The sequence below is a fragment of the Coffea eugenioides genome, chromosome 2 (assembly GCF_003713205.1).
Source record: "Coffea eugenioides isolate CCC68of chromosome 2, Ceug_1.0, whole genome shotgun sequence".
Classification (NCBI taxonomy): Eukaryota; Viridiplantae; Streptophyta; class Magnoliopsida; order Gentianales; family Rubiaceae; genus Coffea; species Coffea eugenioides.
The window spans coordinates 834,563-862,471 of NC_040036.1; the positions used below are offsets into that span (position 1 = coordinate 834,563).

General features: G+C 38.0%; 5 protein-coding genes across 10 annotated transcripts; 3 read left to right on the forward strand and 2 right to left on the reverse strand.

Annotated features, from left to right (window-relative positions):
• The first annotated feature begins 1,964 nt into the window (after positions 1-1,964).
• On the forward strand, positions 1,965-6,312 carry LOC113762310 (GTPase-activating protein gyp7-like). 2 transcript variants are annotated; one of them, XM_027305699.1, is made up of 5 exons: positions 1,965-2,400; positions 3,819-3,954; positions 4,047-4,096; positions 4,573-4,626; positions 4,835-6,312. In XM_027305699.1, exons 1-5 carry the CDS (start codon positions 2,150-2,152, stop codon positions 6,054-6,056), a joined length of 1,713 nt encoding a protein of 570 aa, XP_027161500.1. In that variant the 5' UTR covers positions 1,965-2,149; the 3' UTR covers positions 6,057-6,312. The 2 variants fall into 2 exon arrangements, with proteins under 2 accessions (XP_027161500.1, XP_027161501.1); XM_027305700.1 differs by having other exon boundaries at positions 2,308-2,718.
• A 618-nt stretch (positions 6,313-6,930) lies between these two features.
• LOC113764087 (cytochrome b5-like) lies at positions 6,931-9,355 on the reverse strand. 5 transcript variants are annotated; one of them, XM_027308137.1, is made up of 5 exons: positions 9,198-9,354; positions 9,007-9,126; positions 8,658-8,759; positions 7,533-7,599; positions 6,931-7,425 (listed from the first exon to the last, which is right to left on the reverse strand). In XM_027308137.1, the coding sequence occupies exons 3-5, from the start codon at positions 8,742-8,744 to the stop codon at positions 7,175-7,177; spliced, it is 405 nt and encodes a 134-aa protein (XP_027163938.1). In that variant the 5' UTR covers positions 8,745-8,759; positions 9,007-9,126; positions 9,198-9,354; the 3' UTR covers positions 6,931-7,174. The 5 variants fall into 5 exon arrangements, with proteins under 5 accessions (XP_027163938.1, XP_027163942.1, XP_027163940.1 ...); XM_027308141.1 differs by having other exon boundaries at positions 8,954-9,126; positions 9,198-9,301; XM_027308139.1 differs by having other exon boundaries at positions 8,658-8,750; positions 8,954-9,355.
• A 2,866-nt stretch (positions 9,356-12,221) lies between these two features.
• LOC113764086 lies at positions 12,222-13,266 on the forward strand. Its single transcript, XM_027308135.1, has one exon. The coding sequence runs from the start codon at positions 12,354-12,356 to the stop codon at positions 12,993-12,995; it is 642 nt and encodes a 213-aa protein (XP_027163936.1). The 5' UTR covers positions 12,222-12,353; the 3' UTR covers positions 12,996-13,266.
• A 1,970-nt stretch (positions 13,267-15,236) lies between these two features.
• Positions 15,237-19,501, reverse strand: LOC113764085 (metal-nicotianamine transporter YSL2-like). Its single transcript, XM_027308134.1, has 8 exons — positions 18,822-19,501; positions 18,225-18,613; positions 17,924-18,096; positions 17,643-17,740; positions 17,373-17,507; positions 17,073-17,262; positions 16,608-16,719; positions 15,237-16,465 (listed from the first exon to the last, which is right to left on the reverse strand). Exons 2-8 carry the CDS (start codon positions 18,610-18,612, stop codon positions 15,528-15,530), a joined length of 2,034 nt encoding a protein of 677 aa, XP_027163935.1. The 5' UTR covers position 18,613; positions 18,822-19,501; the 3' UTR covers positions 15,237-15,527.
• Positions 19,502-23,194: 3,693 nt separating this feature from the next.
• On the forward strand, positions 23,195-27,649 carry LOC113762374 (ATPase family AAA domain-containing protein 1-B). Its single transcript, XM_027305803.1, has 5 exons — positions 23,195-23,685; positions 24,870-25,170; positions 25,416-25,574; positions 25,990-26,285; positions 26,924-27,649. The coding sequence occupies exons 1-5, from the start codon at positions 23,485-23,487 to the stop codon at positions 27,140-27,142; spliced, it is 1,176 nt and encodes a 391-aa protein (XP_027161604.1). The 5' UTR covers positions 23,195-23,484; the 3' UTR covers positions 27,143-27,649.
• The last annotated feature ends 260 nt before the right edge of the window (positions 27,650-27,909 follow it).

Below are 27,909 nucleotides of genomic sequence, written 5' to 3' on the forward strand. Positions count from 1 at the left end.
TCTGTTTTAATTGATTTAGAATAAACTTGTCAACTGATTATTATCGGTTTGTTTGAGTTTGGGTTATCAAAAAGTTAAAGACACGTGGTAATTGTACAAAGAAGAGATAGAGACTAATTTACAGACAAAAGATTCGAAGCCACTTAAATCGGATTACTACTACTACTACTACTCCTCCTCCTCCTCCTACAGGAGCACTATTTTTTGTACAGAACGAAAAATAAAGCCCAGTTGCACGAGTTCAGCCTAACTAGAAAACCACCCAGTAATTGGGCAACCTCCGATTTAGCACGTATGCACCAAAATAGAAACAAAGAAAATCATAGGTCTAAAACTTTTAAATTACTACTTGATTTTAGTTTAATAATAACGTTTTGTGAGATTAATTTATGAAAATAACTAAAAACAAGTTGACCGAGATTTATTATTCTCTTATTTTTATTTTTAATTCAAATTCAACTCGATGAACATTAAACTTGATATCTACGAACTTGACCTTACCTCTAGTTCAGTAAGAGCTTGTCCTAGCTTCATCTCAAATGTTCGCATCACTGTATTTTGTATTTTGTTTCACTTTTGATTTCCCTTTTTGCTCTCTCTTATTTTTCTTCTTATTTTTTTTTTCCCTTTTTGCGTTGCCACTAGTTTCTCATACGTTAATACTTTTATGCCATGTTGAAAAGAATTGGTCCTTCCTCTCACTAGGAACGCCCCCACTCACGTAAACAAAGAATACAAGAACCAATTTATGGATACTTTGAGGTTTATTTGTTTGCATATAGTCTTCGTAGGTTGCAATTTGTTCACTTTTTGTGGTAATTTGCTTGCAATATTATGATAATAATGTTTGTTCACTCTAATCATCAAACTAGGGGTAGAGGACCTGAGAGAGAGAGTTGCGAAATGGACTCAGTGCATTTGGAGTTTCATGCAATTGAATCCAATTGTCGTATTCTTTACATTATTTGATATATAGTTACGTTATATTGTTATATCAATAAAAAAAAAAGTGATGTACATAAATAAAATACTCGAGGTATATTCAATATTATACTATAATGTAGATGTACATAAAAAAATCCAAATACATATAACAATTGCATCAAATTACACAAATCATAATTGTCACTGAGTCCCCTCCCGTTGAAAGGATTCAGTGAAACTAGGGTTCCATGCGATTCAGTTTGGTTATTAGATTTTGTAATATTTGGTGTATAGTTATGTTATATTATTGTACTTGGAATATAATATTATAGTATATTTATATATAAAAAATTTGACCACATATAATGACAGGACAAATCACATAGAATACAATCGCAAAGAGCACTCGTCGAAGAGTTGTCTTCGCATCCCACCCTATAACCGTTCCCAGAGGAAACGATTTCTCACCAACCGAAACAATTCAGGGTAGAGATTTTCCTGTTTAAAAATTTTGTAATAGTCAACAATTCAACATTGAAAGTCTTAAAGAATTATTAAAAATGTGATAGTCACGGGGTTTGAAATATTATTGTATTTTTATCGTAACGTGAATAATTTTATAATTTAATCTATTCTAATATAAGAGAAGGAGGAGCCGAAGTTAAATCATTGTCAGAGAAATTCATTTTCTATAATCCAATCTACTCCAATTCAAGAGGAAAGGAAGTTAATAGGAGTTAAATCACGGAGAAAGCAACTAAAAATAGTTATGTATAATGACAAATTGACCGAAAGTAAGGATTTTTTTCTCTTCTTTTTTAAAAAAGATGCGATGTAAGGATTAGTGACCACCAAGCTTAATTATTTGTTGGTGACCACCGGCCCAAAGTCTGGACTTCCCTCAACCAAAAATATACAGAACTGAGCCTAGAGAGTAGAGTAGACTGCCTTAGAGAGTCTATAGAGAGAGAAACAAGAAGAACGGAAGAAGGGAAGAAAGAAGAGACAAGGAAAGGGACTGATGAGGAAAAAAGTAAAGTGAAAAAGAAAAAGAAAGGAAAAAGAAAAAAGAAAAACATTGGGAGAAGAAAAGCAGTTGGTGATCTTTAGGTTGGTTATGGTGGAAAATCCACTAGGCTTGATGCAGGGTAACTGCTGCTGCTGAGGGGCAAAACTGTCATTCCGGAATCTTCCATCTCTCCTTTACTCTTTACATCCATCATCCATGCTCTTGCTCTTCTTCTTCACTACTTCTACAGCCTCAGCTGGTGGACCTTCCCCTGTTGTTGAACTAATCAGTAACACTATCAACAAGCTAACTGGAATCTTCCTTATCGGCGGCGGCGGCGGCGGTGGAGACGAAGGGCACGACAGTGGATTCTGGAAGTACACAACAGCTTCTAATGCCGGAGTAGCTTTCGCTGTCACGGCCTTGGCCGGTCTCGCCTTGGCCGCCGCCGTTCTCTGCAAGACTAGGTAAACTGGAAGCACGAAAACCAAAGTTTTCAAAAAAAAAAAACTGAAAATTACTGCTACAGAATGAAATTTGACATACCTTAGGAATCAAAGTCCATTGGTAGAGTAAGTTATCTTTCTCCGAAGAAGGGATTTTTTTTTGGGGTTTTAAAGTGTTGTAAGTTAGTAGATGAAAGCTCTCAGACGAAGTCAGACTTCGTCATCTTCCAATTCCAATTCACCGTCATCGTCATCGTCGTCGTCGTCGTGGATTTATTTGAGATCGGTTCTATTCGTAGTAGCGTCCTCTTCGCCAGCTTCTTGTTCTTCTTCCGATCGGTGAGTCTCTATCAATATCTACTCCGTTTCTAGATCTTCTTTTCCATGTACCTCGCTATGAATTTTTCTTCTCCAATTCTACAGCTAGAAATGCTAGTGTTCTGTAAATTTAGATCTCAGATTTCTGAGTAGTGAGTAGTCGTCAGTCAGTGTCGAGCTCGCCATAGTCTCACTTCCTCAATCAGTGAAGTATTTTTTTCATTCTGTCTTTTCCCATTTTGCATCAAAAGTGGCTGAGAGTTTAATGGTGTCAACGTTGGTTAATGGATTTCATTCTGTTTCACGTACTACATGTTGCATCCACATTACTGATTGTTCCTTTCTATATTTGATTGATAGCGTTTCCTTTTGTTTGGAGAATAAGACTGTTATTATTATTATTTTTTTTTTAAAATAAAGTTGGGTACTTGATGTTGGACCAGTATGCATTGCAATAGTGTGTCAAGCAAAATTAAAGTGTGACTGGTGCTCTGTCTTGGCTGTGCAATTGCCATTGTTTAGGGTGCTTTAGTTAGAAAACTCTCTCTTCTTTTCCGGTTGCTGATATTCCATACAAATTTCGTGTGTTTTCATATGTGCAAATGTTTTTGTAGAAGAGAACTTTTCTGGAGTCTAAATGAGCATAGCCCTTAAGATATCAAATAGTATTGTGACAGATCTTTCTTAAGAAAGAGCCTAACTTCAACTCATTTTGCATGATGTCCTTCTAAGGAAGTTTTATCCATAGCAAGGCTGGTTAACCAAGTGATGCTTATGACCTGTTCTGTTTCCTGTACTTCACATCTCAATTTGCTATTTAAATACTCCAACAAATCAAGTTCTGCTGAAATCCTTGTAGCTGAAGATTTTAGCTGTCTGTTGTTGCTGGAGAACAATAATCTGGTTTAAATTCTAACTTGATTTGTACAAATGCCCTCACTTGCATTTCTTTCCTGCCCTCAGATATTGGAAATTAGGGAAGTTCGACCATGAATGTGCCTGGTTTATATATTTGTTGTTGCCTGGAAAATCTTTCCTCCTTGATCCTTTCAGCTACATGTTGTTCTGTGTTAATGTGGCCATTTAGTGGTATTTCTAATTAATTTGTTATTTATTTCCAGGGGCCGTCTAAAATCTCCATGGTCCCGAAGAAAGAGAAAACATGCTTTGTCACCTCAACAATGGAGAAGTATGTTTACACCAGACGGAAAACTTCGTGATCGTGGAGCCAAATTTCTGAAGAAAGTTAGAAGTGGGGTGAGTTTCATGCATTGTTTTGTATATACTAATTAATAAGTATTTCTGTTATTATAGAGCTGAACTTCAAAACTTTCATTTTCTGTTCATAGGGCGTTGATCCAAGAATCAGGGTGGAGGTCTGGCCATTCCTTCTTGGAGTGTAAGCCTTTTCACATTTTCCTGAATTTATTTATTGTTTTGTTACTGGCACACATGCTCTTTACTATTTCCTCGGTCCATAGAACAACTTTTCCTGAAGGCTAGAATTGTTTGCTTTCTCTCTCTCCCGTCTGCGCACCCCCCTCCCCCCCCAACCAGAAAAAAAACCAAAAAAAAAAAAAACTGGAAGGGGGAACTCAGGGAGAGGCTACTGGAGGGGAGTAAGTTTACAGGATTTCATAGCTAAATGGTGTACATGGTACTTAATTTAGACGTTTTGCTTTGTTGGTTTAATAATTGGAGTATCTTGTTGCCAATTCACATTATGAACACTTGTGCTGATACTTTTTCTGTTACAGGACTTGGGAAATAAATTGCAGATAGCAACTATCTGTATCTGTTTGAGTTACTATTTTTTTTTTTAAATAAGAATATTTAGCATAGCAACTACCTGATGACTTCCACTCTTATTTGCAGTTATGACTTGAGCAGTACACAAGAGGAAAGGAATATTATAAGAACTGAGAAAAGGTATTGCGCATGGTCCCCCCCCCCTCAAAAGCAAAAAAAAAATCTTCTCTTCTCTATCTCTCAATGCAAGGTTCCTTCCTTGTCTCCTCTCTCTCTCTCTCACACACACACACATGCAGATGCACACACACACACAGTGAGTTTGTGTGTTTTGTTTCAACTTCTTCTAAATTTTCTAGTTTCGGTTGTACAACATGGGTGAATGCAGAAAGGAATATGAGAAGCTTCGAAAGCAGTGCCGCCGAGTTTTGAAACATAATGATGAAATCTTTAAGTTGAGCGAAGCTGGTGGCACAAGCAGCTTCCTCCTCGTAGCCTGTAATTCTCCAAATTCTGAAGATGCTGTCAGTGCTAGGGAATCCCTTTCCAGTGAGGAAAGGAGCCCATCCATCAACTACTCAGAACATCTAACCGCATCAATGTTGGATGGGAATGCTGATTCTAAACGATTTACAGATGCAAGTGTGATTTATGATTCTGATTCTTCAGACTCAGATTCCTCAGAAGACCCTGAAGTCAGTCAAACTTTTCCATCGACTGAAAGTAGGGAGGAGAATGATCCTCGTATGTCCCCCAAGGATGAATCATCTCCTTCAAAGACTGAAGTCCAGTCACGAAATATAGAAGATTTTGCCTCATGGCAGCGGATTATTCGCCTTGATGCAGTTCGTGCAAATGGAGAGTGGATATCGTATTCCCCAACTCAGGCTGCAGTACCAGATGAAAGAGCACGTCGTTCTGCTGAAACTGTTGGGTTGAAGGACTATGACCACCTAGAACCTTCCAGGATTTTCCATGCTGCTCGACTAGTTGCCATTCTTGAAGCCTATGCTCTTTATGACCCTGAAATTGGCTACTGTCAGGGAATGAGTGATTTGCTGTCCCCAATCGTTGCTGTAATGACTGAGGACCATGAAGCTTTCTGGTGTTTTGTTGGTTTTATGAGGAAGGCTCGGCATAATTTTAGGCTCGATGAGGTTGGAATCAGAAGGCAACTGAATATTGTTTCTAAAATTATAAAATTCAAGGATTCACATCTCTACAGACACTTGGAGAAGCTTCAGGCAGAGGACTGCTTTTTTGTATACAGGATGGTGGTGGTACTCTTTAGGAGGGAATTAACTTTTGAGCAAACACTTTGCCTGTGGGAAGTGATGTGGGCAGATCAAGCTGCAATTAGAGCTGGTATTTGGAAGTCTGCTTGGAGCAGAATAAGGCTGCGTGCACCCCCAACAGAAGATTTATTGTTGTATGCCATTGCTGCTTCAGTCTTGCAAAGAAGGAAACAAATCATAGAGAAGTATAGCAGCATGGATGAGATTTTAAGGGAGTGCAATAGCATGGCTGGGCATCTAGACGTGTGGAAACTCCTTAATGATGCACATGACTTGGTTGTGACCCTGCATGACAAGATAGAGACCCCTTTTTGATGGTGTCATTAAAATTATGAGCTTATGACTAACTAATTTGTTCATCTCAGCCGGTGGCGGTGAGGGCCTTTAAACAGAAAGCGCGCAGTAAGACATATTTCATCATATTGCTGGCTTTGAACGTTTTTTGGAGGGTTTAGATGTGCCAGCCAGGTAAACATACTCACTGAGATGTGTATTTCTGGAGTATCCATGCTCTGCTTCTGATCAAAGTTCGTGGAATCATTCAATTGACGTTTGCAACTTAATAGATTCACTACCAACGTGAAGCTATGCTGCTAACTTAGTTCTTCTTCATATAGATGGCCTTCTTATGAATCCCAACCCACCTCACATCCTGCGCTAGATTTGTTATCTGTTCAAATTGCCAGCGAAGTCTGCTTGCTGCTGCTAGTTAAATATTATCAAAATGGTTTCAAGGTCCCCAACATTTTTGGGGAAACATTGCCTCCGGTGGCCTTGTATCAGTATCATTTTTAATAAAATATATTCTACAATCAAGATTATAGATGATAAACAAACAATTCTATCCCACTGAACTGATGTGGCATTTGGATATGAAATGCCAATCAGTTGCTGAATTAGGCGTTTAAAAGTTCGCTACTATTAGTCACATGCATGCATTATAGTTGTCTTATATTTAGTGTGAGACCAAAATTTGAAGAACAGGCACGGTACAATTGCAAAAAAATGGTGCTCGATGGGTCATAACACGTATCAGTGACTAGGTGAACAATGGCAGACTCCCCAACCAGTGTAAAAAATGCATGCAGCAAGCTGGGGTTCTAACCTACTACCGCTTGAGAGGACTAGCAGAGCATTTCGAAAGTTGGAAGATAGCATTTTTTAATTAAACAAAAAAAAAAGACTCGAAGAACACCAAACAAGCTAAAAATTCGACCATGCAAGCGCAACTGGAGTCCTGACTCCTGATTACAACAAGTATAAAGAGAAGAAAAGCGCAAGTCTAATGGAGGATAATGCAAAACCGGATGCTAACTCGAGAATACAAGTCCAGAATCAGCAGCAAAAGTTATTTTAAGAAAATGTAGTGACAGTCAAACACTACGTAAATGGAAAGGTCATCATAGGACCAGAGCCAAGTGCATAGTAATTGTTTACTTCTCCTTGGTATAGTGTCGGACAGCAAAGGCCAAACCCATGATCAAGAGGGGTACAAGAAACTGTAAGATCTTGATCACGAATTCTGGAGTCTTGTCAGGGTTATACTGGGCTTGCTGTGGTGGGATGTACATGCGTTTCAGGGGAACTGTGGCCTTGTCTATCTCCCCAATGTAGTATTGGTCCATCATATCTCTAGCAGAGTCACTATGGCCAACATCCTCAAAGTCATTTGTTGCATCTTTCCCTGAACATTCCATATAATGATTAGAACAGACCTCCAAAAGTCATAATCAAGGCCCAAAGGTCAAGAATTAAGTGTAGCGTCAGCGCAGGAGAATTTAACAACATTACCAGTTGCTGAAAGCAAAACTTCATCACCTCCAGGATGTTCTTCCATGAATGGGGTAACATCATACACCTGAAAGGAAGTCGGCAATTGTAATGAATGTAAAGTAGCAGAAATGCTCAAAACAGAGAAAAAAAAATCATCAATAATAACAACATTTGCCCAACAGCTTAAACAAATAATCTCCAAAGGGCCCATCAGACCTAAGAGTGCTAGGTTTTCTTTAGCCCATCAAATTGGTTTCAGAATCCTTGCACTGGTAAAGTTTGAATTAATACGTCAACTGCAGAACTAAAAGAAGCCATTGTTTCACCAAACTCACAAATGTGCAAAGATGTTCAAACCCAAAAGAAGGCCAAAAGACTATGATTGCATCCTAAGAGAAATCTTTCAACATCACCTTTGCAAATACAAATTTGTTGAACATCTTACAGATGCTTTTAGCTGATTATACACGCCGACTCTCCTAGAGTGCTACATCATTTCATCTGTAGCCCCGTAACAACTGATTACAAACCTATAGCGTTTGGAGTAATTGTTTGAAGATGCAGTGGTGTACAAGTAGCAGAAAGAGTATGAAACAGTATACAGGGCAAGTTTCCACTCTCCTGGATAAAAACAGTCTGTTGTAGAACAGAATGATACCATTTAGGGGGAGACAACAATTTTGCAATACCTATTTGCCTAAACAACTTATCATCAAATAATGAAACGGTTGATCCTAGGACCTCATATTGAATCACCAAAAAGATCTGAGCCATATATGACCCAATTCAGCTTTTAATATTACAGTTGTTTGCAAGTGACAATGATGTGAGCTGCATCAGCATATATTTAAGCACTTCAGGCAAGTAGCATAAAAGAAGAGACAACTTAATTGGCCCAGAGGATCCAAAAGTACAAAATTCCTGGAGCTTCTGCTGGGCCAACAGAATGACATAAAAGTTATCAGAAGGGAAATTCATCTAGAGAGAGAGAGAGGGAGAGAGAGATAAATTCAAGAAATTTCAAAAATCAACAGCAAGGGTATAACAATGAAGATCGAACATGAAAAACCTAAAAACCTAGTAGAAGCTAGAGACTTTTAAAGTAAGAGAAGAGAGATGAAGCGAAAGGAACAAAGATTTGACCTTTCCATTGATAATCAGCCAGCAATCCTTGGTCTTGTTGTGCTGAACAACCTCGTCAAAGGTGTGAACCTTCTGATCTGATGCCATTGTTTCCTGCAAATACTGAACATCAAAAGTCAAACCCCTCCCGCACCCGTATACCAAAAAATTTCAAAAACTTATATAAGTATATTCATCATATCAGTTAGGTTAGGTGAGGGAATCAGAGTGTTTAGATTCCGTACATGAGATGTAACAAAAGAAACAAACAAACAAGAAGAAAGAAAAAGAAGAATCTAGAGGAATTATTAGCTTACGGGAGAGAGAAGGATTTTCGGTGAAATGTATAGAAAGAATAGATTCTCCCTACCTTCTCTCTCTTTCCTTCTCCTTCTCGGATCGTTAGCCAAACTACCAACACAGAATCTTTGAAACAAGCGAGAGAGAGAGATACAGAGCTCGAGCGTACGAGAGCAGCAGCAGCAGCAGCCTGCAAGTCCAACACCCACAACTTGAGGGCCGCGGTATTGTATATAAACTACACACAGAAACAGATCTTACGGTGGTCGGGGTTGGTACGGTTCAAAATTACGGAACTGTCCCCGGAGCGGTGGCACGTAACCACGCGCCTCCTGCACGAGAATTTACGAATGCTGATGCATATGCTAAAATGAATCTACTTGGTGAAGTCGTTGGTAGCTTCCTGCTTTGCTACAACTGCTGCCTAACTATCCATCTATGAGCCGCGGAGTTTTTGTAGAGGGATAACCCCCTTGTGTTTCTCTTAATATCACTTGACACCTTTAAAGTTTTAGAAATATCACTTACTTTTTCGAGTAATTGTAAAAAGATTATATTAACGCTCACTTAACACATAATTCATAACATATCAAATAAATAGAATTCAAAAATTTTAAAAAAATAAATGTCACTTTTTTCTATTTCCCTTTTCTCCAGCATTCTCTCTTATTCATATATTTTTAGATGATTATATACAATAAATTAAATTTTGTTTATCTTTTACTTTTTGTGACTGTGATAAAGTGAGGTATGATTTATTTGCTTATTTGTTAGAAAACTAGCAATTTGGATTGTCATTTTTCTCAAAAAAAAAAAAAAATCGCTTTCCATAAACACATTTCTTAATCGTTTTTTTACTTCACATTACATCACATTGTTATAGTACATTTTTCTATAAAAATTTTAGAAAGTAGCAATCCAAACCGATTCTTGAACAGAGCAAATCCTCCTCTGGTTTGGCGTGTATCCTAGCTTCTAAGCCAGCATTTTGTTCCGCGACAAACTACTTATAGGGTATTAGTTACTAATAAATCATAAGCGTACTTTAATTTTCTTAGTATTTTAATTTGAGTTTCCCAATGTGTATTTTGAAAAGGTATAATTTTAGGGTTAAATGTAGAAAACTTCCATGAGTTATTACACCGATTGCACCTTACATTCTACAATTTTTAATCGGCACTTTACACCATTAGTCAACTAAAAAATAAATGAAAATATTAACTCCAAGCAAGTGATTAATGAATCACTAATTCATTCTCCATTAAAAGCTTAAGTGGCAAAAAGCTCCTTTTGGTGGCAAAGAATTGTCACTTCAAGTAGATCAATTTTCAATTCATAACCAAAGTCTGAATAAAAAAAATATAAAAATGAAACATAGGATCACTTTAAATGACAATTTAGATTGTGGGGAATCAAATGTAAATGAAGTAAAATACAAAATACCCAAAAAAAAAAGAGGGAAAATTGAAGGTCTGCTTTTGTAACTTTTAAAAATTTCATCATCCTTCTCAATGCGTTATTATGCCATAGCTTCTTATAATATGCAAATTCCATTTGGAATCTTGGCAAGAATTTAAATAAAGCAAAGCCCAAGATTTTTTATACTATGAATTAGCACAATAACAGCAACAAAGGTCAATATCAAATCTAAATTCAAACCCCACATATTAGTAAATAAAATAATATTAGAGTTAAAAGTTTTAACAAAAATATTCACTTTTTTTAGTGAGAAAAAATTTCAAATTCAAAATTTTCCACTTATACTCATTTCTTCAATACCACTCAACTTATCCCCATTATCTAAAAGTCTCACTTAATTATATGCCTGTGAAAAGAAACTGAAAGTACAATGGGCAATTGAGGAAACAAAAAGAATTTTACCCCGTCATTGCCTGGATGGCAATCTTTTTTGACTTGGGCTGAGTTGAAATATGCAGTGGAATGGGGTTGTTCGGATCCTTAAAGCTGATTTACTCTATTTCTTCCATCTTTTTATTATTTCTTCTACTTCTTTTGTTTTAATTGTTATTTTTATGTTATTTTAGGGTACGTAGAGACCCATTGTGGATTTGTCCACCGCGGCAACCCCTCACCTCGGCAACCGTCTTGGGGAGCAGGAACGACCTGGACTCCCTGGTGGTCAAGAGGGTGTTGGGATGGTACCGGGAGGGGCCTCCCTAGGATTCGAACCCTTGACCTTAAAGGTCTTTGGATTGAATGCCTGGTACCCATTGAGCTACTATTGATTTGATTTCTTGATTACAGCGACCTTCTTCGTAAAGTTCTGTTATATTTTATGTGAGTTTTTCTTTTCTTTTATGCAAAAAGAAAAGTAGTCGACGGTAATTTGAAGTTTCTTTGACCAATCGATGTGAGTGCATTTTTCCTTTTATCTTTTAAGGAATGTGTCGGTATTATTTGACTTTTTACAACAAAATAAAAAAGGGCGATAAAAATATTTTACACCAAACAATCTCATCTCCTTTTTATATCTGGTATAAATGATATAGATATCAATCATTTATAATAAACTTTAGGAATAATTTCAAAAACTTCTTTTGAGATTTGTAAAATTATATCCCTTTTTAGAATTATAGGTCCAATTACATCATATCATACAAACAGAAATTGCTTACATATCCTAAGATGTTATGTATTAGAAACTAAAAATCTAATTGAATTCTAAATCATTCCCAGAAGATAAAAAGTTGACGTAACGCATTGCAGTATGAACAGTCGATCGTGAATCCGTGATCCTACTACTACTGCTAGATCTGTGCCATCCATCCGCGATTTGCCAGTAATAGAATAGGATCCTCATTCACAATTTAAAAATTTTATTGAATCATAGCGTATTTAATATCAAATAATATTTCAAATAATATTTTATTTGTATCGTAAACACATTTTTTAATTTATTTTTTTATATTTTTAATTATTTTTTTATCTCACATACATTACATCACAAAAAATATTACAGTAATTATTTCAAATAATACTCTATCTCAACAATGCCAATTATGCTGGAACCAGAAACAGTTCCAGCGCCAATTTTGACCGGCCAAATGAAGTTCACAGCAGCGTATCAGAAGTTAAAAAAAATAAAAATACAAGTACACGTGAATCTATCTATTCTCCAATTTAACCACGGCCATCCGCTCTGAGTCTGATCTGTCACCTTCCCAATTTGTCACTCACAAAATTTACTCTTTGTTTTCCCCCTCAATTCAGGAGGGGACCGGCCAACGAAGAAATAATTCATTTCTCCTGAGGGATGAGAACTAAAAATCGGAAAAGATAATCTAATTTTTTTTTTTTGGGGTTTTAATCCTCCGCTATTAATACAGAAATAATTGAAGCTTTTTAATTTGGCTTTCGCCACGGCCCGCGAGTCAGAGGCAGTCACAGTCAACGACCATGGCCTCTCCCTCTCCAACAGTCCGTTTTCTGAGCCTTCTAGACCAACCCGAGCCCGACCCCCATAACGGCCACCACAATCCTCTCGAGCTCGACGAGAGCGACGTCGTTTGGTCCTCCTCCTCCGCCTACTCTACCGACACCGAATCCCACTCCCCACCTCTCCCCTCCTCCAATTCGCCGACCACCCATCTCCGCCGTCATCGCAACCACGTCAACCCACCCAATTACGGGCTCTCCGCCGCCCTCTCCCAAGACCACCACCCTCCTCTTGTCTGCCGGAAATCCACCCTCAACCCCTCCCTCTCGGCAGCCTCGGCCGCCAGGATGGTCCCGCCCGTGGTTCGATCTGAGAATTCTAATTTGATTTCCGCCGGAAGGTTCCACCAATCGGCTCCGGTGAACGTCCCTGTGTGGCCGAAGAAGAAGAAATTGGGTGAGTTTGATAATTTAGAGCGGTTGGAGGAGGTAGACAATGAGAGAGAAAAGGAGGATGAGGAGGAGATGGTGCCGCCTCACGTGATCGTCGCGAGATCTCACGTGACATTCTCTGTTTTCGAAGGCGTTGGACGGACTCTCAAGGGAAGAGACTTGCGGAGCGTGCGTAACGCTGTGTTCCAGAAAACAGGTTTTATTGATTGAACATTTCAAGTTCCATTCAATCGATTTTTTTTTTTTTTTTAAATAAGGGAAAAAAAGAAAAAACAAAATCTATCTATTTCCTCTTCAGTTCTGTAATTTTGTTATGCCTTTATGCTTTGATTACTTTATCTAGATTCGGAAAATGGAAGCAGCTAGATTTTGTTGATGAAATAAGCTGTACAAAAGCTTTGTAGTAACCAATTTTGAACTTGTACATACTGGCGGTTTTAGTTGTCGGTCGACATTAATGAATGTTCATCTCCTTCCCTCCCCTTTTCTTCCCCCATAAATTCTCACATTGGCCGCATGGAATTTTCCCTCTTTTTTATCTATTCTGGTATTTAAATTTAACTCTCCTTTTATATATGTGTTGGTAGGACCAAGATTCTACGCAAGAGAGAACTCATTTATAATATGAATGTCGATACAAGCATTCTTTCTTCGTTGTGCTGGTAGAAAGAATCCATAGCAACATGTAACTGCTAGCGTATACAATGACATTATTATTAGTGCAACAAAGATTCATCCAAAACAGAACTTGAAACATTTCTTAAAGGAAAGATTTGATTGGGTACTTGTGGACGGAGAGGACAGCAGGTTTTCTGATGCACCCGATCATGTTTAGTTGTTTCAATTCAAACCTTTCATTGCATGTTTAATATTTCCCCAGAGGACTGAAACTATGCCCGGTTTTGAGCCTATGAGCTCTGCGAATTTATTTAGGATCCACCATAGTTAACTAGTTGCTGCACCTGCAAATTATAATACTGTACATTTTATTTATTACTGATAGAAACATTATATAAAATGGAACTACTAAAGGCATAATTCGACTATTTATTGGTGTTTGCTGAACTTATCTTCTCCTATTCTGATCAATGGGTGTGACTTGTTTTAGCTAAACTGGAGGAGAGATTTGCATAATCCTACTTTCTCTCTAGATAATTTCCACATCTTTCTGCAAGATGCCAAGATGTTGCATCATCTCGTTCATGACATAAAAGCTACTATTAATTTTAACTGGGGAACTCTGAGACAAGGCCTGAATTTATCCTCACTGAGGCTGATGCTTCTGTTACCATTTACTTCCTCACTATAGTAAGCTTTAATCCTGTAACATTTCTCTGTTCAGAAACGTGATGGAGATCTGCAGTAATTGCCTTTTTTAAAGATTCACTATAGTAAGCTTTAATGTTTTCTTTTTTTTGGGTAGACTTTAGTCTGCTGCAAGGAGCAAAGGCTTCACATAAGTCTGTAGGTTAGCTGAATTAGACGGATATGGAGAAGGTGGTCTAATCATAAGAACACCAGAAAGGCAGAACATAAGTGAGGGTATTGGGTATGGGATGAATGCTGTAGGAGCGGTCTTGGGCGTCTGGCATTGAAAGTGATGTAGCTAGGACGAATAGCGCTGATCCTTAGTAGATGTGGTCCGAAAGTCAGTACCATCTCCCAACTCAAATTGAGAGGGCCAGAGCTTTTAGATAAGAATCTGGTGCTTTCCGGGAAGTAGATGATAATCGTTTGCACCAAAAGTGCAAGAAGCCAATAACTGATATCGGTTTGCATGTTTTACTAGATCACTGCAACAGTGTATGTTCTGCGTAGGAGTTTGTTCTTGTTTGTGGTTGAAATGGTTTGTTCGAAAGGATGGAAGGAGAATGGGAAGAAAGTGGAGAGGGAATCTGCTTCGATCAACCAAAATGGAGTCATGATGGGCTCAAAGAAGTGGACGTCAGTCTTTAGAAGTACTTTACACTGGGGAACGTGGAGATTGACCATCGTTCTCTTTGAGATCCCTCGAGTGACAAGTGATGACCGCTGACTACACCACTGAGCCACGTTGGGTAACGCTTTATTGGCTATTCTAGCGATTGCAAAATTTTCGCTTTCGTCCACCTTCAAAAGTCTGGTGCTCACGCAACAATTATATGTTCCGCCGGATTTGAAAATTACAGCCACATTCAAGTCAGACGCCTACTTTTCAATAGATTGGGAAGAATCTACGAGTATGGACCATACTAAAAAGTCAGCTAAGGCTTGCCGCTGTTGTCCATCTCTGACAAAAAAAGTTGATCATGTTGTGGGGCTCTCCTCTGTTTCTCTAAAGTAGTCGTGAGACTCGCCTCGGTGCGCTTATTATTTTTTAGTTCACAGTGATCATGGCCCTCTTTCTTACAAATTTATGAGGCATTAATTGTTTTGCTTCTATTACTACTTTTGACGCATTCTAGTCTGATATTGATAATCCAAGATTGTAACCAAATGCCCGGCAATTGGAAAACCTTTTGATGTACAATGGTGTATTAGCAAAAATTATTATTTTTGCCCATTTAACTATTGGATCGACCTAACAATTCTTCCGCAACAGCTGCACTACACTACTACGGAAATTGTTACTCCAGTTATTGTGCTCCTTGTGTCGTCATTTCTCTGCTGCTCTATATATGGATCTAAAAACTGAATAATAATATTAACTATCTAAAGTACCCATTCCTGTTATTTGACCTGAGTAATCATCTAATACGCTATTCAGGACCTTGGTGTAGGCAAGAAGCTCATGCAGATTGGCGGGTTAACTTTGAATAAAGCTAGAATCGATGAGGGGAGAATCCACAATCCATCTCCGCATATCATACCGGAAGCAACTGCAGGAACCATCAAAGCGGCCTTCCTGCTATTGAGCTTGTGCCATACATAGACGACCAAACTGCCCACGCACATATCGATTGCAAAATAAGCACCTACAAGGAATGGCACCGCCATGGCCATCGGAAGCGGCACCCATTTCCCAATCTTTTTGGGGGTTATGTCTCTAAAAAGGTTGGCCACAAAAGCAAAAGCAAAAAACCCATAACACAGCTGCAAGCAATGCTGTGGCAGTGCAGAGAAGCCTTCAACACCCAGAATTGCCATATTTCTGTATATCAGTGCGTAGGGAGCTTTATATTCGCCGTCAGGATTTCCAACATCAAAGGCCTTGTAGAAAAGCAAGAAAGTTATTGGGGCTACTATGCAGCCAATGGCGGTCCCAATGCCTTGGCCAAGCAGCATTGACCGAGGGGATGTTAGGGTGAGATGACCGGTCTTGAAGTCATGCATCAAGTCAGAGGATATGGAAACTATAGATTTTATAAGCCCACAACCAATAAGCCCTGCAACTACACCATTATCTTTTCCAGCCAAGGCGGCAAGCACAAAGAGGGCTACCTTCCCATAATTGTATGCCATGTTCATGTCGGTCAGACCAGCACCATAAGCATTGCAGAAACTTAGTGATGGAGCAAGCAAGTAGGCAACGAGAACAAAGTACCACTTCAGCTGTGGAAACATTTTTGGAATTACAGCTATGGATATAATGGAGAACAAGACATATCCAACACATGCTACCCATAAAGGAATGCTCTCTCTCATGAAGACTTCGTTTCGTTGAAGATCGTCAAGTGGCTGAGTTCTACTGTCTGAGGTTTCTGTAACCAAATAGACATAATTTAGCAAGATCTCTAGAAAAATGTTACTGCTGAAAGCGCATTTTTTGGTTGAAATACTCTTGGTCTAAAGAGAGGGGCAGCATTATGCAATTTGGAGCCCATGTGCAAGTTACTTACTTACCTGATTTGCGAGTCTTCTTCAATGCAGCATGTAGACTTAGTCCGGTGAAGAAGAGCGACTTGAGAAAATTGTACAATCCGTCCCCAAGAATAAGAGCAATAGAAATAAAGACCTGCAGCCATGCAAAAGAGAAAAATGAAAAAAAATGTTGGTGTAGTTTGTAAATGAAAACAATGGTGAGATTTGTTATGAATTTGAAGCTGAACAATAACAATGAATCCTGCGTCGGATTATGTGGATCAAGCCGGATTCATCAAACGGACTGAGTCTAAAATGTCCAAGATTTTTGTACTAAGGATCCGTCCGCGGACGGATCCTGGTGATGTTGAGAAACTTTGACATGAAATAAAAAAAAAGTGTTTAAAAAAAAAAAGTTTTGAGACTGAAGGCAAAAGGCATTCAGAAGGAGCTTCTTCCCTTGATATAAAAAAAAAAAAAAGAAGTTAAAAACAGTTATTTACCAACCTTGTAACCATTTAGACTCTTCATACTGCTTTCTGATAACGTTCTGGGGAACCAATCCCCCTTGCGGTCGTGTATTAGTGGCCACATTATGCCCCAAGAGAGAACCGCTCCAAAGAGCAAAGACAAATTGACAAGATGAGAACAAATCATTCCAGCTCCTATGTATGTCATACTGAAATCAAAATAGAATCTGCAAAATTCAATTAATTACATCAATTGCAGTTGAAAAAAATTTTCCAATTACAAGACTTGAGAACTTGTAAAGAAAAAGCAAATAACTAAAAGGGTAAGAGTATAGACGTTTGTCTCCAGGCTTTCAGCCCAAATGTGGGGAAGTTGACGAATCCGCATTGGCTTCCACCAGAGTAGAACCACTGAAACATTCCCCACAGGAAACTAATTGAGAAGAATTTCATGAACCCCTGTACCTGTTTCCTGAAGAGGTAAAAAGGAGATCAAGTTTTAAGATATATCCTGTCCACTTAATGTTTTCTTCCTTTTTATCTGCACCATACCATGTTAAATACATATATATCACAGTAAAATTTCCAATAATCATTCTTTGCTCACTTGGCATTTTTGTCCCCCTTGGGAGTATGGAAACCGTTGATGAGTACTGCAGTTGCAGTTCCACTAGGATAAGTCAACTTGTAATCAATTATCATGATCTGTGAATAAAGCAAAGCAGGAAAAGCATGAATAACCAACCAAGCGCTGGCGTAGCTTGTGAAGCCTACTAGAGATGCAGATTGTCAAAATACATTTGTGAACTGGTCCTAAAACAGGGATGAGTTGTTCTACTGCCAGAAAGAAACAACGTCTAGCTGTTCTAATTGGCAGGAACGGTGTACCTTTCTAAGAGGAACCAAAGCCAAAAGGCCAACAAAGCTGACAACAAAAAGGAAACCGATCATCCATTCAAGGCCAGGTTCCTTGTAGCTCCCTGGCACATTTCCCTCAGTATCAACTCCAGCTTGTTCGTACGTCCTCTTGTTTAATCCGAGCAGATAAGACCCAAAACCACCTAAACACCACAATCAATAAGGTCTTAACTTATTGACCAATAGGATAGCACCAAAAGCTTGATCGAGCAAGCAGGGCAATTCTGTCAAGAAATTTGCACAGCTACAACAGAAAAGCTTTTTTTAGTACCTGCAACGGCTATGCTATAGCATGCAACAGCACAAGTCTGAATAATGGTATTCTCTTGCCTGGTGAACGGAGCTGAGGCGAAACTTGCCTTCTGAAGCAGCTTGGTCCAGGTCTGGATGAAGACAAAGGCAAGAAGTGCAGCTGAGACATTGAGATTAGGAACAAGCCCAGTGGTGAGATTGAGCTTCATCACGATCACGCTATATACGATCCCAATCACTATGCTCGCGATTACTCCTCGAAAGGTGATTTGCTTCGTCCACGGAGGAATTCTTTTCACATCCTCCTCCAAACCCCCTCCTCTTACATCTTCCCCATCAACTACACCTGTAATCTCCTTCGAATCTTCAATGTCTGCGTTTCCCCCTCGAGCCATTCTTGCACTCATCCTGCCAATTCCGATCCATGACCAAATTAATGAAGAGTCATCAGTACGAGATTCCGAATAACTAAAATCTTGAATTACCTCGCGTAAGCACATAATTAGACATGAGGCGGAAGCGCATCTGATGAACGTGGAAAAAACAACGAAAAGCAAAAAAAATCCTTAATGACAAATTATAAACAAGGAGGTAAGCAAGAGTATTAATTGATTACCTGAAAAGAGGATCAAAAAATATTCTTTGTCCAGCTGGTCAGAGAATTAGACCGGCAACCAGAATGCTGTTATCATCAATTAACCGTCCAAGAGCTAAACCACAACGCAGAAAAACAAAAAACATATGACAGCTAATCCCCAATTACCTATAAAACTTAAACCAAGAAATCCCAAAGGAAAAAAAAAATCCCAGATGGATTCGGCTCTTTTACTGCAAGAGAATCCAATTCAATACGTAATCATTAGCTTGATGAATGCTACTAGTAGCTCTTTCGAAAAGAGGAGGAGCACACAGGTGAAGTGAACCAGCTGTAATGTAATAACTAGAATTTAAAGAAGTGAATCCAGAGATGCCAGGGAGGGAAGCAAATAAAGCTCACCAACCGACTGGGCAAGACCTTGTACTACATCTAGCGCTCTTGTAGTACAAGAAATGAAAAAGAAAAACCATAAAGACATTGGTAGTACACATGGCGACTACAATTCCAAATACTACTGGGGAGTACTACATCAGTATGATTGCCATTATAATGGGATGGGACTTGTAAGGCCAAATGGTAGGCTAGAAATGAGTTGCCTTCCCGTTGACTAAAAGTTCCCCGAGTCCAATATCTCGGTCGACACACGTAAAATGGGGATGAAAAGATTTGATTTTGATGATGGATTCGGATTTAGGATGGAAGCAATTACTAGTCCTAGGATAACAGGAGCAGTTATGGCTAGCGTTAGTTCCTTTGAGAATTTCTTTTTTTTTTTTTTGGTTTGGTGCTGTAGTATAGACTAAATAGTCCGCACTCCGCAAGTTAAAAACGAAAGGGAAAGCGTAATATAAGCACAAGGGAGGGAGGAAAGAGTGCTGCCTTTCTTTCACTTTCAGGCTCCTGGTGTATCCACATGGACGTTGGGGGTGCGGCGACCGAAACAACTTTTTGGTGTCAGGGGAAATTGAATTGATGGTTTATACTGAACTTGTGATGTTGCCAACGAAACCAATAACTCTTTAATCCAATGCCGCTGCATGAAGAAGTTTGAATTGTTATTTTTAGAAATTTTCATAAAAAAAAATATCGGCAAAGATTTGGCGGATATAAGTGCAGCGATTTGATACATATGAAATAAAAATATGATTAAAAATTATATTTATAAAAAGTATAAAAAATTTTCTGTAAAAAATCATAATCCAAATATGGCCGCATGAGTTTTCTTCCACGTGTTGCTGAATTACAAGGGCATTTTTCCTTTTTGAAAAAAAAAGAATAAAATAAATCACTAAGTTGGAATAATTTGGGCGGGCGAGTAGGGATGACAATAGATGGGTGTGAGGTGGAGAATCCCCCTTTGCCTCCTGAGTCCTGTCCCGTCGTCTAGAAGCTCCCCATTCTCTGTTATTTCCACCATTGCCCTACTCTGCAGGTGTACTTTGTCCTGCTCTGCTACTATTTTTAGTTTTTTTTTTTTGTATGTATACAATATTAACAATGAATTTACTAATTAATATTTTTTAAAAAATTAATAAAAAATTCAACGTAAATTAAAATTTAAAAATTATTTTTATCTTATGAAATATTTGATTTTACATAAAATCTAAATCAACTAAGGTTGTTTTTTTTTAAATCAACAAAATTATTGTTTAACTATAATAAATTAACAAGAAAGATTATATTATATATATACATATGCCCATGTATATATATATATATATATATATATATGTCCGTGCACGTGCATTTTAGTGATTAAAATTAAGGCCCACAATGTAAGGATTCTTAATTTTAATTTCCCTGCCCCTTCCCCACTACTTGATCCCCGCCGCTGGCTCCATTTAATGCTGGAGGAGAAAAATTCCACCCTCCCCAACCCTCACCCCCAACCCCTGTTGATCCTCTACGGTCCGGTGGTCGACTGCTTGCGGGCCCCTTACATGGCAATCGCTTAATTTGACTGCTCGTTGCCTTAAGAAAATTTTTTTTGATTAAGTGTTTAAAATATTTGTAAATTAACTTTATCTTTTCATTTACTTTTTCGAAACTTTGTGCACGTCAAATCACAAAAAATATTAGAGCGCTGTCCTGATTCATTGGCAGATTGGTTTATGCCAAATATGGGAACGGGGAAAATCATCTCATTTCTTAATTTTCTTTCCCATTCTGATTTATTGGCAAGTTGTCGCAACTTTTCATTCCACTTGACAATTACGTTCTAAGCATCTTCTTAATTTGTTTCTTTGTAAATTACCGACTTGCGTGTTCCCCTTAATGTCCTCAAAACTTACAAGAAAATTCAGTTGCTTGGCTTAGCCGTGCGTGTGTCAATGTGGTGGAAAAGGAAAACTCGTACTATTATATAGAAATAGAAATAGAAAGAGAAATAGAATACGGTTGCTTGTGTCAGTCTCGGGTCCTCTCATACGCAAACAATAAATTATGGAAGTCCACAAATGAATTTCTTAATCCTCACACAACTCGAGACAAAAGCCCCCGCTGAATAATTTCCCTTTTATGCTTTTTTTTTTTAAAAAAAAAATCTTTCTTTCGTCGTTGTTCGTAATTACTTCAGATTTGACGGTCCATTTTACTGCGTAAAGTCGACGCCCAAGTTGGGATATTGTACGGTCCGCTTTCATCACTTCTTTTTGTTTTTTGGGATAATTTCAGAAACGTCGCCTGACGTTGTTGTTTGGCGCTATTTGACTGGTCTCCCCTGAGGTTTCTCTTAATGTCACCTGGCACCCCTAATATTTTAAAAATATCACTTACCTCCCTTACTTTTGTTATTTGTGTAACAAAATTTTTAAAAACCTTAAACTACCATTTCACTTGCTAAATAAAAATGTTCCTAAACCACTTTGTTCACTTTAAGAAAACCATCACCTCAAAAGTAATCTCTTGTAGTACCACTACATCACAATTCTATACCCCATAAAAATATATATTTGAAAAATAAAAATAATATTTGAAAAGAAATACACTTGCATTAATTTAATTCTATATGCTCAAAACCGATTTCCTATAAATTTACATTTTTTTTCCAACATTTTCTCGACCCTTTACTCAAACCATTAAACTATACCAATCATTATAAAAATCAACCCAAAATAAGCAAATAAATCATACCCCACTTTATCCCAATCACAAAAAGTAAAAGATAAACAAAATTTAATTTATTATAATTTACAATAAAATATTGCATAGTCATCCAAAAAATACGAGTAAGAGAGAATGATGGAGAAAAGGGAAAAAGAAGAATGTGACTTCCGGTTTTTTTTTTTTTTTTGAGCTTCATTTATTTGATATGTTGTGAATTATGTATCAAGTAAGGGTTAATGTAATCGTTTTGCAATTATAAGAGGAGGTAAGTGATATATCTAAAACCTTTGGGGTGCCAAGTGATATTAAGAGAAACCTCAATAAAGGTTTCTGATATTATCCCTATTTTTTTAATATAATATACATGGGGCATGCAACTAAATCATACTATTTTTTTTCTCCCCTAACATTACTTTTTTAATTACTGGTTGAGGGCGATTGATGTAATTTTTAAAATATGAAGAGAAGTTAGTGAAATAGTTAGAAACCTCAGTTAAGGTTTTCTGAAATTATCCCTTGTTTTTTTCCTCCATTTTGAGGGGACTACTGGTCTCGTTTTATTATTTCTTTCTGGGATATGTGTATATATATTATACATGGGTGTTTATTGTAGCGATATAGTCATGTTGTATGAGTGGAAAGTTTAGTACATAAGATATGAATAGATAATAGTGAATATTAAAGGTTACATTTTATCAAATAAAATAATGACACTTTTTTTTTTTTTTTTTGGTTACACCAAATCGTACTCAGGTTTTATGTGTAGAAAAAAAGGACGTAAGGGTCACTCCAGGGAGGATGGGAAAATGCTTGCTCCAAAGTCAAAATCGGAACGGTGTCCAACTATGGTTTGGTTAACCTAGTGACAAATGAAACAAACCCAACAATTATTCAGCTTCCGCTCTTTTGTAGTCTCTTAACAATTTTATGTGGTGATTATATAGTTGCTTTTTATACATAAGTTTGGTAGTCACACACCGTATACAATACCACTCTTAAAGGCACCTCACATCACATGTGCAACAAAAAAAGGAAATAAATGAGGCCCATTAGCAATCTGAATCCAAGAAGAAAATAAGCAACCATCTGATGGATCCAGCTCGAATAGTACTCCACACTCAGCCTCACATGCGCCTGATCCAGTGCACTCTACAAGGCCGTAGATTGAAAGCCGGTGCCGCTATAGGAACGCAATGGGCATTGATGTAAGTTCACATATGTCTCTGCCCACTTCATCTGGACGGTCCAACTTCTTTTTTCCCTCAATAACTGGGAGACTTGATTTGTAATTTTGAAATTTGGGAGGAGGGCGTTCTCGATAACCGAGACCCATCGCGAAATTTCCTCTTCGCTGCTCCTTCCTTCTTCGTCTTCAAGAAAAATTACTACACACGAAGTGGGAAAACAAAAGAGATAAAGAAAATCGTTTACCGATTGGTGCAGCTGAGCGAGTGAGAGGGCGCTTTTCTGCGTCTTTTTCTACTGTGAATCCGCTGCCCTAATCCGGAGTAATATTTACTAGTAGTATAACACAGAAGTAGAAGCAAAAAAAAAAAAAAGAAGAAAGGAGAGAAAGATGAAGAGCAATTCAACAGAGATGAAATTCGTGCAAGACCTGATACTGTACGCTGCCAGCGCCGCTCTGAGTTGCTTGGTCTTATTCACGGGGCTCCGACTTCTCGACCCGAACCGGGAGGCCTCCAAGAAAGCCCTCGAACACAAGAAGGAAATCTCCAAGCGCTTGGGCCGCCCTCTTATTCAAACAAATCCCTACGAGGTCCTTTTTTTTACCCCCTTTTCTTTCCCTCCTTTTGCATAAACCGTATATTATATGAATATTGTTTATTTTGAACACCATATATAAATATATATAAAACGGAGAGAGGGTCAATTGAGAGATAAGTATAAGAAGAATTTAAAATTTTAATGTTAGGGAAAATTGAATCGATATTGAGTTGGAGTAATTTATTTTGAGTACCCGACAAGAAATGAGCCTTTTGATCGTTGGAATACCCTGGGTTGGATTTCTTAGGCAATGATATTCCTTCCGTCTGGTGTAGAGATTGATATATTTTGAGAGCCCTTCAGCTGAGAAAAAGGGCCTTCAGTACGAGAGTGATTTTATTTTTTATTATTATCATTTTTGGTAAGATCATTATGAGAGTGATTATTAGTCTGCAAAAAGTAGAATGAAAACAAGGCAAAAGATTAACCTCCTAGGCTCAGAGCCTCTCCTCCCTCCTTCTGTGGTTTTCGATTGTGCAGTTTTGAAAAGTCCAGCCAAAAAGCATTATCTCTTTTCCTGATTCTTCTACGTTAATATTGTTCCAACCTTCCCAAGGAAGAAGGTTTAGGTAAAAGATTTAACCAGTTGGTTGCGGTAGTTAGAAATTCTTTTTGCTGGGACGGTTTCACGAGTTAGAAATTCTATCCATTCTATAGTACCTTAATCCTTTGGCCATCAGGGTTTAACATGAATTACGAAAGGTTACATAAACTTGATGTGTCCATTTTTTATTTAGGTCAAGAATCCAACAGCTGACTTCTTTTTGAACCTCCTTCCAACTCCAAGACTTGTAATTAGGAACTTCCACGCCATGGAGTTGAAAGGAAATGATAGCCACTTTTTTTCCACTTTGCTTTTGTGCGAGGATAACTGTGATAGACTCTGAATTAGAGGCTTTGTAGCTCAGCTGGCTGCTGTGGTTCACTAACAGTATATTACCAGCATTAAGCTTGTACGTTTTGAGCATTCACTATATAGCTGCTCTGCAGTTTGTAAGAACCTTAGCTTTTTGAACGGGATAGGTTTTCTCCTGATAAAAAGTTGTTTCCTTTCTTACTCCTCGACCCATTGATGTGCTTTTGGAATGTGACATTTTGTTCATTGTCATGCCCTCAGTATCAAATGCAGTCACTATGTTTATCCCTTGACTCATGGTATGTTTCAATGGCATGTAGGATGTGATAGCTTGTGATGTCATCAACCCCAATCATATTGATGTGGAATTTGACTCTATTGGTGGATTGGAAGCCATCAAGGAAGCCTTGTTTGAATTGGTCATTCTTCCGTTACGGAGGCCTGAACTGTTTGCTCGTGGGAAGCTCCTTGGACCACAAAAAGGTGTCTTGCTGTATGGACCTCCCGGCACTGGGAAGACGATGCTTGCCAAAGCAATTGCAAAAGAGTCTGGTGCTGTTTTTATCAATGTGAAAATATCAAATCTGATGAGCAAATGGTTTGGTGATGCTCAAAAACTTGGTGCGTCTTTATCAGCGTCCCACTTAAAGGGATTTTCTTTCTTCTTCTCCCTACATCCTATCTGTCTGCTAAAATGTTTGTAAATGGGCATCTATGTCATGTGCGACTTTCATTTTACAGCATGGACTTTGCTACTTAGTGCTCTTCTTGTTAATTTTTGAGAGACTTTTACTGGTCTTACTCGTCACAGTGTGGTTGATTCTATATGTTGCTTTATTGAACTTCAATTCTATTTCCTTTTGCAGTGGCTGCTGTGTTTAGCTTAGCCTATAAGCTCCAGCCAGCAATTATATTCATTGATGAGGTGGATAGTTTTTTGGGTCAGCGCAAGACTACTGACCATGAAGCACTAACAAACATGAAGACTGAATTTATGGCTTTATGGGATGGTTTTACCACAGATCGTAAGTTTGAGATTTCAACTTGAGGTCCATGTTAAAGTTTCCCAGGAACTCTGTATGGCTTGTGAAAAAGACTTACCACAGTTGATTAATTGACTGATTGAATTTCAAAAGAAATTGTTTCTTTTCATGGCTGATATTTTGTTGAACTCATGGCATGTTGGTATTAATGGATACCCCTGAGAATATTTCATTCTTCTGCATGTAGATGAATGAATTAAATTTGGATTGGGAGAATTAATTGCATCCGTAGATAAAGCAACCACTGTCTTGTTGTGAGTTTGAATTGTTTACTAATTGAACCAGATCTTAAATGTTTTATCTTGTACCAATAGCTTTGTTCATGTTTATTATTGATGTTCTCAGTTTCTGTTTGCATCAGTCTTCTGCCTGTAATAGCATGCGGCTTATTTTGTAGATAATGCTCGTGTAATGGTACTTGCTGCTACAAACCGTCCATCTGAGCTGGATGAAGCAATTCTTCGGCGCCTTCCTCAGGCCTTTGAGATTGGCATGCCTGATCGCCGAGAGAGAGCTGAAATACTGAAGGTGATTCTGAAGGGTGAGAAGGTTGAAGATAACATTGACTTTGATCGCATAGCTGGTCTATGTGATGGATACACTGGCTCAGATCTTCTTGAGCTCTGTAAGAAAGCTGCCTATTTTCCTATCAGGGATCTACTAGATGCAGAGAAGGGGGGAAGTTCTTCTCTGGTTTGTGATTTTATCCTTTACTTGCTCAATTATCTGGTTTGCACCTGCATTTTCCTTTTGACTGCAGTCTGTGTGGTGATGACAAGAAATCACTCTGATTTCATAATAATAAATATGAATGCATGGGCTCGTGTACTATTCCGAACTTGCATCAATTATTACTCTACCACTAGCTTCATTAAGCTTGTTCAGACGCTCTAAGGCTCTGCACTGAACATTTGGTCCATCTTCTGTCCGTCATTCGAGCATTTCACTGTTTATTTAAGATGCAGTTCACTAAGAAGAATGAGTTCATATTAGACTTGCGTAAAAGTTCAGTTAATCTCAATATGGATTAGTAAGAACCCTCATGCTTTTGATTCTGTATCTTCCTCTTACCTTTCAACTTCGGTAACTTCGTCTTTGCTGGTTGCTTCCTATGAGTGATTTTTTTCATCGGTTTAAAGCTTAGGTTGTATTTGAATTAAACATATATGAACCATATTTTTGCCATGCATCTTTTACATAAATTAGTGTATTTAGAAAATTAGACTTGGTCTAGAAAAAGTGGTGTAACGTTTGCTTCCAGTATTTGATCGTCTGCAGAACGTGTGTGAGTTTAGAGTACTTTTAATTTTCTGATTCGCGTACCTCTTCAGGAGCCTCGACCATTGTCACAATCAGATTTAGAGAGAGTAATTTCCACAACAACAAAAACGAAGGTTGCTGCAACTGAGTACACCAGATTTAATTGTCAATCATCCGGATGGTCAAGGCATGGTGATCCAGATTATGTACAAGTTGCGATCAGCGAGCTTTCTAAACTCGTGACTTCTCAGATTTTGAACATCCAGCCAGATGATGCTGAAGACCCTTAATCATTTATTTGAGCTGAGGCAGCAAGAGATTTTCTGCTTCTGTATAACACTCCGCCAAAGATAGTTTTTATATACTATTTTTTTTTTTTTTTTAGAATCAAATTTGATATGTTTGCAGAAGTTTAGTTTAATCGGTTGAATCTTAATGTACACCCGCCGAGCATTAACAAATATTTGTGTTCCCCGATTAAGCGTCTTTTAGCATGTATAGATATAGAAATAGAATAATTATTTGGAAGGTTTCATGGCGATGGGATTTGGCCGATTTTTTTGGCATTAATCTGGTCGTTGATGTTGTTCTTGAGTGAAAGGCAGCTTAGGGAAGAAGGGGGGACGGGCATAAATGTCTTTTCCGTAGGGAAGAAGGGAATGTTGGCTTTTCATTTAGTAGTATTTTCTCCAATAATTGTACTGAATCTTGTCACTTGGCGTGGTTATTTTGAGGATTAATCATTCGTGCGACAATGATCCACGATGGAAGTATATTTGTCCTCGTTGTTGCTTGTGTATTGAACATTCCATCAAGTAAAACGTTTCTTTCCTTCATGTCTAATACTCGTTGTTGGAAGAAGAGGATTAATGTCAGTTGTGTGATGAGATGTGATCGACGGCGATGCATAATAAATTAGAGCACCCGGAAATTATTATTATTTTTTTTTGCCGATTTTTTAATTTATTATTATTATTATTATGGGTGTAGCTGCAAAGGATAACCGCCTCTGCAGGCTGACAGAAATGAAAATCAAGCAATTATCAGTAGGCAGGCA